General features: G+C 33.5%; 2 protein-coding genes across 2 annotated transcripts; both read right to left on the bottom strand.

Annotated features, from left to right (window-relative positions):
• Positions 1 to 301: 301 nt before the first annotated feature.
• On the bottom strand, positions 302 to 1,979 carry LOC125185289. The gene is made up of 3 exons (XM_048081808.1): positions 1,642 to 1,979; positions 562 to 1,553; positions 302 to 399 (listed from the first exon to the last, which is right to left on the bottom strand). Exons 1-3 carry the CDS (start codon positions 1,977 to 1,979, stop codon positions 347 to 349), a joined length of 1,383 nt encoding a protein of 460 aa, XP_047937765.1. The 3' UTR covers positions 302 to 346.
• A 5,137-nt stretch (positions 1,980 to 7,116) lies between these two features.
• LOC125185281 lies at positions 7,117 to 9,267 on the bottom strand. The gene is made up of 2 exons (XM_048081792.1): positions 8,522 to 9,267; positions 7,117 to 8,431 (listed from the first exon to the last, which is right to left on the bottom strand). The coding sequence occupies exons 1-2, from the start codon at positions 9,265 to 9,267 to the stop codon at positions 7,234 to 7,236; spliced, it is 1,944 nt and encodes a 647-aa protein (XP_047937749.1). The 3' UTR covers positions 7,117 to 7,233.
• Positions 9,268 to 10,450: the final 1,183 nt, after the last annotated feature.

Here is a 10,450-nt window from a genome sequence, read left to right as displayed (position 1 = left end):
GCCGAGATTTGCTCTTATCGTTGGCATCAATTGTGGTAACCGAAAAGGAAGTGGCGAAGGCTCTAAATTGATGAAATAAAAGCTGACTTTGTCTTTTCCAAAAATTTGTGTTTCGAAATGTAGTTTCAAAAAAAATGAATTGGGCTTTGGAAAATTAAATAAATTGGAGTAGAAAAAGAATAATTGTCATAGGCTCAAAACGATATAATCCTTCTATCCACAAACGAAACGAAGGCAAAAATTTTCAGGTCCACAAACAATGTGAATACGAAAACAAATAAAAAGGTGGAAAAAGTCGGGTGTTACAACACACCCGACTAAAAAGATTAAATTGATTCAATGTGAATTAGATGGCCCTTTGGGCATCATCCATGTGTTTGATACCGCATGCTTTACACACTACAAAGAAGCACGACACACATTGAAATCCAGGCCAATCATACTTATCTCGATGGCATAGGCCACATTTCTTTTTCTTGGATATGATTTGAAATCTAAGAGGATGATCATGGATATTGGAAATCACATATTGTGTTCCATATTTGATGTTTCTGTACTCACCCGATGTAGCAGGAAAGCATTTGGTATGAAAGGACTGATCGCAGTCTCGACAGTGATACATCCAGCTTCTGGGGTCCATTTGGACCTCGCAGTTGCTGCAGTAGAAATCACCGGGTCGATCAACACGGGCATCATATGTCAACGGCAACAAATGATTCTCCAATCTGTGCTTATTTGTTGCCGGTAGCATCACACATTTACCACATACACAGAACGAGCAGCTATTGCATTTGTATTGTTCCTTTCGATAAGATATATGCAAATAACAGCTATCACATACACCTAACCTGAAATCATCAGCTCTGACTGACTTCAGATAGTGATGTCGCGGGTGAGATGCGTGTTTTATGGTGTCGGGCAATGAAGCACACTTGATGTCTATTTCAAACCCGCATAATTTGTGGGTACAAGCGTAATAGAGACCATCAGTATAACTCCAACAAATATAACACCGTATCCAACCTGTTAGCTTGCCATCAGCATTTCGAAGAGTTAGGTTGTGATCTTTGTGAGGATGAATAGGAAGAGAGGTGATGTGTAGTGGTAAGTTGAAGCATGACAAGTGGAGAAAGTATTTGCATTCATCACAACTCATATAACCATTCTCGCACTCATCATCATCATATGTTTGCTTCTTTTCACGTATAGGCAGTGCACACCCATCGCATATCAATCCCCATCTTGGAGTACTGTTAAAATCATCTTCATCGTCATCGCCATCATCATCATCATATTTTTTGTAGTGAGCATGAGATGATGACGATGAAGCTGAAAATGAAATAAAAGTTAGTAGATGAGGGTGATTGGAGAAGCTATACTTGCCACCGATGTTTTGATTGTCATGATCATAATGTGGGATGAGAATTTGCCCTTTTTGTCGCTTAACGAAGGGTCTGATCGTCTCCTCATACATGTCTTCTACTGCTATTGGAAACTTGGTAGCCTCTTTCTCGTCATCAATTGCATTTGCATTTTCATTTTCATTACCAAATCTGAAAGAAAATAAAACCAAAACATTTAATAAAATATTTTTGAGCCAATATCTAGATGATATGAGTAAACAGTAGTAACAAGTATTACATGGAGGTGGCGCAGTTGAGATGGACGACATATCTACAAAGGACGCAATGATAGACCCAACGTCTCAATGGCAAATTTGTGCTGCATATACCACAAACAAATTCATATCGGATGTACTCAAGAGGAGGATAAAAGGCGAGGGAGAGAGAGTGGTGATGATGAGGGAATTCCTTAGACTCAGGGAGGAGTGCGCAACGCTCATGTATCCAGTAGTCGCATATATTGCAGGTGTAGGAGTCCCCTTTCTCAGTGGCACCACATGCATCACAGAGGAACGGGCACCACCTCGTCTTCTTGGAAAAGTGCAGCTCATGTTGAGGGTGGCTTGGGTGGGCCATAGCCGGGGTCTTATCGATAAGAAACCCCGCGGTGCACCTCAAGTGGATCCACAATCCATCACAGCCCCCTTGGCTACATATGTACCTAAACCATACATATCCTCTTCACAAACTGCACATTTTGTGGTTTCAAACAAATCTTCTGGCATATGCAGTGTAAGAGGGTGTGATGGATGGATAGGATGCATAATCTCTCTCGGCATTTCCATGCATTCTTTGTGTAACAACCTACCAAATCCACACTTGAGGCTGCATCCGTAAGCCGCCTCTCCGTCTCTGAAGAATCTCGCACAACCATAACAGGCACTGTAGTAATTAGTTTGATGGGCCGACTGAGGGAGGATCCGACCAAACGGATGTTCATGACTCACATGAAGAAAAGTCTCCATTTCTCTTCCTTTCCCTCTTAGCAATTTTTCCCTTATTCCTATCACACCAGAAATGATAGTATATTTACAGTAGTTAATAATACTCCATGTGTCCCATACTAATTGTACTTTTATTTTGATAGTATAAATTTAAACATGAATAGTTAGTGTAATTAAATTAGAATTTTAAGTATAATAATAAGGCAATACTTTTTAAAGTGTAATAATAAGGCAATATTAAGGAAATGGAGTGCTTGACTAACTCTAATATCTTAATTATATACTACATCCGTTTCAACTAAGTTGAGACATAACTTTTGAGCACCGAGACTAAGGAATTGTGTTGAAAAGTAGGAGATAGGAATAAAGTAAGAAAGATAAAGAGAGAATAAAGTAGATAGTGGAATAAAGTAAGAGTGCTTGAATGTTTTGTTTTTTGTTAAAAAATGAAATTACTCAACTTAGTTGGGATATCCTAAAGAGGAATACGACTCAACTTAGTTGGGACGGAGAAAGTACATTATTTTTACTAAAAATAGAAATTCTGCAAACAATTTGAAAACCGTCCGTAAATAAAATGTGCAAATAGCATGGGACAAAGTTAATACTATAATTATGCAAACAATTGAAATGTGAGCAAAGAATATCAATAAGAGGGTATTTAAACGATAGCATATAATAAGTCCGACGGCTACAATTAAACTCGCACATTCTTTTCTTGATAGTATAAAAATATACTACCTTCTTCCTTGAAAATTAAATTTTTTTAAAACGGCACGAGCTTTAATGCACAATTGGTAAATTAAGAGAGAAAGGAAAATTGGTAAAGTAAGCAAGATAAAAGAGAAAAAATAGTGAAAGTCCTACTAGTGAATTATGGGGTCCACATCCTAAACGAGAAAGTTTAAAACAGCCTAAAATGGAAATAATTCATATTTTTAAGGGACGGAGGTTGTGATACTTTATATTGTTATTTTGTTTCAAAATTGACATTCTAACAATTTAACTGATGATTAAATTATCAAACGAATTTAAAACAAAGTTCAATACCATATAATTAAAAGTTATAGTTTGATGAAATTTAGATAGAAAAGTTCTTATCTTGGTATAAAAATGAATATAACTATTAACAATTTAACACAAACCGCGGGATTCGAAATAATATTATTGAGTAAGAATGAAAAAGAGAAAAAGGAAAAGAAAAAGTAAAAAAGGAAAAAAAAAAGAAAAGGATGAGAATTGAGCACTAATTTAGACATGTAAGTTTTTGCTAAGAATATTTATATTCCAATTCTATAGAAACTTAAAAAATTCTTTCATAAACAAAGAATTATACTATCGATATTACTATATAAAGTTATTTAGATTATCAACGTATATAAATTTTCGTTTGAAACAATAGTTTTAGCATTGATCACACTTAAATAATTAAATGTGATATTTAGGTTCTTCAAGATTCCTTTTCAGTTAAAAAGAAAAAAAAAATGGATAATTCATAAATAGTTACTAAATTTTGATGCTTATATCAAATTGATAGCTATATATACTTCAAATGCTACTCCCTCCGTCCCATGTTACCCGCACTTTTCATTTTAGGCCATAAATTTGAGCTTGATTTTTTAGTGTAATTAAATTAGAATTTTAAGTGTAATGAGACGTCACTTAATAAATGACCTTTTAACTTAAACTAACATATTAATTAAATGCATTAATTCTAACTTAAACTATAAATAGTGTAAGGAGTTTGTGACGTGCCGAAAAATAAAAGTGCAAGTAACATGGGACGGAGGGAGTACAATATAATTTATTTGAAGTTGAATTAAATTTTCTGCTTAAATATTCCACATAGATTTTCCCTATTGGTTCTATTTATTAAAATATTTCACATTCCATAATTTTTATTCCTGTAAATGTATACAAATCAATCACAGGGAAAAAGGAAATGTATACAAATTTTTATTAACACCAAACCAATTTTCCAACAATAATTATTAACAACTTAACCCTCATGTTGGATATGTAAATCTAATTGGACAAGAATGTAGAAAAAGTGGAAAAAGAAAGAATATTCATCAAATATCTTGTAATACATAAGTAAATTCCGAATCTATGGAAACTTGAAAATTCCTATCTTCATAAACAAAGAAAGGAATCATACTTTAGTTATAATAAATTATTTAAGTTTTAATCTTCACATAACTACCGATATGGGAAATGTTTATCATTGCGTCAGGCAACAATTTAACATAATTAAATATACTAGTAATATTTAAATAGATATCACAACAAAGTTGCCCCGCCTTTCACAAACTACATTAGTAATTAATAAAAAACACATTCCAAATCCAAATACAAAGCCATCACAGGTTTAATACATGAAGATTACATCACAGAATCTCATTACCATTTACAATAAAAAAAATTCACAGCAATGAAGATTCAGAATAAATACATTACCTATTTGAGAGAGAGAGAGAGAGACGATTCTGGCCGGCTTCAATAGGCGAATTTGCCTGAATTTGATTAGGAAACAAAACGGGAGAAGAGGAGACCGAGAAAGAAGTCGTGGAGATCGGAGAAAGATAAGAAACTCTATTGATTTATTCACTTCAACTCAAGTCTTTTATATATATACTGGCGGGGACTTGGGGTGGGAGGTAGTAGTGCATGTGGGGTCGCTGGCATCTCGAATGTATTGGTGTATAATAACCTACTATGAAAAATAGTTATACTAATAAACGTATCGCTTCAAGATTCATTTTCTATTTAAAAAATAAACGAAATGAATTAATGCATTATAAAACTGTTTAAATAAAATTAAATAAATGACTCAATTTCTTTCGAACAATCCAAAAAAGAATACGACTCAACTAACTTGGAACTAATGGGGTGCTATGTATTATAAATATAATTAGTTGAATCGAATTTCAGTTAATATGACTAGATATATATGATATATAATCATATCAAGATAAAGAAATTAAAATATCGACATGTGTATTTATTATTGTGGGCCTATATTAAAAGATAAAGAAATTAATTATCGTAAAAAACTCACCATTCTTATTACACACTACATCTACTTTTATCGCTTTTCAAAGATTATAACTGATTATAACTAAAAGGTACTCTACAAAAGAAAATAAAATTCATCACATATTAGAAGGGAAAAAAATGTACAGTATGTATTAAAGTTATTGAGTGCTTTGTGTAATAATAGAATCAAGCAAACGTAGAGAGCGAGCAAAGAATGGAAATAGAGTAAATTGTACTACCAAGTTTATCAAATTTCGTAGCACATTCTAACCTTGATTAATTAATGAAAAGTATATTCGTATATTCTTAATTTTTTGATAAATTGACGTTTCAATAATTAAATTAAACTGATGAATACATTTTCAAACAAAAGTGATATACACATAGTTCATAGGAAAGGAAGGGTTATAGTAAATCAAAGAAAAGGGTAAAATGAAGAGAACTAGATACCTTTCTTGGGTAATATAAGTTTTAAAATTTGATTGCAAGTTTTCCACAACTTAAGAATTAGTCTCAATTTCTCATCAATATCTTAAAAATTCAAGACATATAAACTTTACTAACAAAATCATATTCCGATTCTAAGGAAACTTGAAAAAGATATATATTTCATTAGTTAATGAAATAATTTTGCAAACTTGTAATGTGAGCAAAGAATGAATTAATAAGAGGTAAACTATACCAAGTCTGACAAAGTAAGACATCACACATTCTTTTCTTAATATAAACTTACCGTATATATTCTTATTTTTGTTTCAAAGTTGACGTTTTAATAATTTATTTGAAGATTGCATTATCAAACTATATATGTCTAATTGTCGATACTAAATCAAACTGCTTTGCACATAAAAGTTATTGTCTGAAAAAAGTTATCCTCTCATAATACATAGCAGTATTAATTTTTCTTAGCTGTTGTTTCCTTTTTTTTACCCCTAATTTTTCCAAAACAAAATGTTGTTGAGGTGAATGCAACTAGCCGTGCGATGGCGATGAAGCTGAAGTTTGAACGGAGGGAGTAGTTCGTTGATATAGATCAGTTGGATTCAATTTGAAAACAAGTCGCATCTGCCGTTGGAGATTGGAGAAAGATGAAGTTATGAGCTTCAGTTCTTATCTACTGTTGGGGCGGGAGGTGGTGCACGTGGGGTCGCTGGCAAGTTAATAGAGTTAGCAACTTAAGATTGTTAATTAACAATTGATCACATCTCTCTCTCTTTCTATATACTCCCTCCATCCCCGATTAAGAGTCACACTTGCATTTCTGCACTCGTTTTATAAAAATGATAATAAATAGTTAAAGTGGAAAAATGGTAAAGTAAGAGAGAGAATAATGTAAAGAAGACTCTTCTCTACCTTATTCTCTATCTTATTTTACTCCCTCCATTTCATATATAGTAATGGAGGCATTTCATTTTGTGCACTCATTTTGAAAAAATAATTATAAATAGTTAAAGTAGAGAAAAAGTAAAGTAAGAGAGAGAATATTATAAATAAGACTCTTCTCTACATCATTCTTTCTCTTACTTTACTTTTTCTTCACTGTAACGATTTATAATTATATTTTCAAAACGATTGTGCAAAATAGAATGCCTATATTACTATTGAACGGAGGGAGTACTATTTATCGACTTTAACTATTTATTATTATTTTTACAAAACGAGTGCAGAAATGCAAGTGTGACTTTTAATCGGGGACGGAGGGAGTATATATATATATGCAAGAGCAATGAAATACATAAATACAACACACATTTAGCCTGTAATATAAATACAACAATCATATACATATGCACTCCCCTGAATCCCCAATTAAAAACAGAAATTTGATTTGATGTAAATCAGAAGGCCTTCTAGGCATCATCCATGTGTTTGATACCACAGGATTTACAAATAACAAAGAAGCATAATGCACATTGAAATCCAGGCTTATCATAGTAATCGCCATGACATAGGCCGCATCTGTTTTTGTTGGTTATGATTTGAAATCTAAGAGGGTGATCATGAATACTGGAAATCACATACTGCTCTGCCCCATATTTGATGTTTCTGTAATCACCCGACGTAGCGGGAAAGCATCTGGGATGAAAGGATTGATCGCAGTCTCGACAATAATACATCCAGCTCCTGGGGTCCATTGGGCCCTCGCAGTTGCTGCAGTAGAAATCACCGGGACGGTTAACACGCGCATCATATGTCAACCACAACAAATGATTCTCCAATCTATGCTTATTTCTTGTCGGTAGCATCACACATTCACCACATACATAGAATCTGCAGGTATTGCATTTGTATTGTTCCTTTCGTTCAGATATAGGCCACTGACAGTTAACACAGAAACCAGGCCTGTAATCATCATCTTTGACTAGCTTCAGATGGTTATGATGCAGGTGAGATGCGTGTTTTATGGTGTTGGGCAGAGAAGCACACTTGATGTCTATTTTGAAAAAACAGCGATTGTAGGTACAGGCGTAATAGAGCCTATTTGTATAGCTACGACAAATATAGCATTCTATCCAACCTGTTAGCTTTCCATCAACATTTCGGAGCGTTAGTTTGTGATTGTTGAGAGGATGAATTGGAAGATTGGGGATCTCATGTGGTAAGTTGAAGCAGGACAAATGGAGAAAGTATTTGCATTCATCACAAGTCATGTAACCATTCTCATACTTATACTCGTCACCTGTTTGCTTCTTTTCACGTATAGGCAGTGCACACCCGTCACATATTAATCCCCAATTGTCAAAATCATTTTCATCATCATCGTCATCATCATCTTTTTGGCAGTGATTATGAGATGATGACGAAGCTGAAGAAAATATAGTAAAAGTTAGTTGATGATCAGGGTGACCGAAGAACCTGTACTTGCCACCGATGTTGTGATTGTCATGGTCATGATGAGGGATGATGTCAAGTTGTTGCTTAACGAAGGGTCTGATCATCTTCTCATACATGTCTTCTACCGCTACTGGAAACTTGGTAGCCTCTTTCTCATCATCATCATCAATTGCATTTGCATTTTCATTGTCATGATCATTTTTACTATCAAATCTGAAAGAAAATCCAACCAAAAGAGTTAATTAAATATTTTTTAGGCAATATATATCTAAATGATATGAGTAGACAGTAAAGGATTATTACGTGGAGGTGGCGCACTTGAGATGGACGACATATCTGCAGAGTTGGCAATGATAGACCCAACGTGTCAATGACAAAGTTGTGCTACATCTATCACAATCAAATTGATACCGTATGTACTCAAGGGGAGGATAAAAGGCGAGAGAGAGAGGGTGGTCATGACAATAGAAGTCTGCGGACAATGGGAGGAGTGCACAACGCTCATGTATCCAGTAGTTGCAGAGAGTGCAGATGTAAGAGTCCCCTTTCTCATTGGCACCGCATGCATCACACGGGAATGGACACCCCCTCGTTTTCTTTAAAAAATGAAGTTTATGCTTAGGGTGGCTTGGGTGCTCTATAGGCCGGTGCTCGTCCTCCTTAAAGCTAAAGCCCACCGCGCATCTCAAGTGGATCATAAATCCGTCACAATCCCCTTGGCTACATCCATAGCTTAACCCATACATATACAATTCACAAACCGCACATTCTTTTGGTTCACAAATTATTGATAGTTGTGAATCATGGAGTGTGAGAGGGTGTGAAGGATGGACAGGATGCATAATCTCTTGAGGCATTTCCATGCATTCTTTGTGTAACATCCAACGAAATCCACACCCGCGGCTGCATCCATACATTGCATCTCCTGGTAAAATGTATCTCCAACAACCATAACACACAGGGATGTATGAAATTTCATGGGTCGAGTCAGGGACGATCAGACTCAGCGGGTGTTCATGACACATATGAACAAAACTCTCCTTCTCCATTTCTCTTTCTCTGTTAACAATTTTTTCCCCACTTCCTATCACTACGTACGCTCACTGAAAAAAAAATATATACTCTGAGTATTGACGCCTAATATCATTAAACTTATTTAAATTCGTAATATTATATGCTAAGTTTAAAATTTGTGAAAAAAAATAAATTTTTGAAATTTTTTGTGATATTAGACGTTAATACCCCCATAATATAATTATGCAATGGAATGTGAGCAAAGAATGGACAAGAGGTAAATTATTATTTTTGTTTCAAAATTGAGGTTTTAATAATTTAACTGATAATTGCATTATCAATCGTAATTAAAACAAACTCAATACGTATAATTAAAAGTTATAGTAGTTAGATAATTTTAGCTAAAAAGGTTCTTATCTTAGTGTAAAAATGAATTAACTATTAACATTTAACTCAAACCGTGGATTCAAAAAAATCTTATTTGAAGTTTAATTTACTTTTCTACTTAAATATTCCACATAGATTTTTCCTATTGATTCTATTTAAAATATTTTCCATCCATAATCCTACATATATACAAATAATCACACCAAGATAAAGAAATCAAAACACCGACATACTATTAATTATATTAAACAACTTTTACGTTATCTTCATGAATGTGTAGCTATTAATGTAGAAGAAATTCCATTTCTTTTACAAAGATTATAACTTAAAGTCATTCTCTTCAAAAGAGAGAAAAAGAAAAGAAAAATCAATCAGATATTAGAAGGGGAAAAGGAAATCTATGTCAAATTAATTGGATTAAAGTTTTTGTCAACTTTGTGTAATAGTAGTATTATAATAGAATCATGCAAACTTGGAGAGCCACCAAAGATTAGCTATAAAGTAAAGTTTATCAAATAATAAACTCACACACATTATGATTTTGGCCTTGATTTATGTGTCCATAAAAAATTAAATATTCTTATTTGTTTTATATTGTCGTTTTAATTAGACTGATGATTTCGTTGCCAAACAATTAAACAAAAGTGCAATACCCATAAAGTTATTTAAATAGCATACGACATATGTGGATTAAATAAATGTTAGTACTACTATACTTTAACAAATTCATAGTATAAGATAAAAAAAATAATTCCTATGTTATACAAAATTGAAACTATCCAGATATATATTCCTCTAGTAAGTCTTATGCCTTTTTATTCATACAAAAAA

The sequence above is a fragment of the Salvia hispanica genome, chromosome 4 (assembly GCF_023119035.1).
Source record: "Salvia hispanica cultivar TCC Black 2014 chromosome 4, UniMelb_Shisp_WGS_1.0, whole genome shotgun sequence".
Taxonomy (NCBI): Eukaryota; Viridiplantae; Streptophyta; class Magnoliopsida; order Lamiales; family Lamiaceae; genus Salvia; species Salvia hispanica.
Note: the sequence above shows the minus strand (reverse complement) of the source record. Positions and strands in the feature narration are given on the sequence as shown.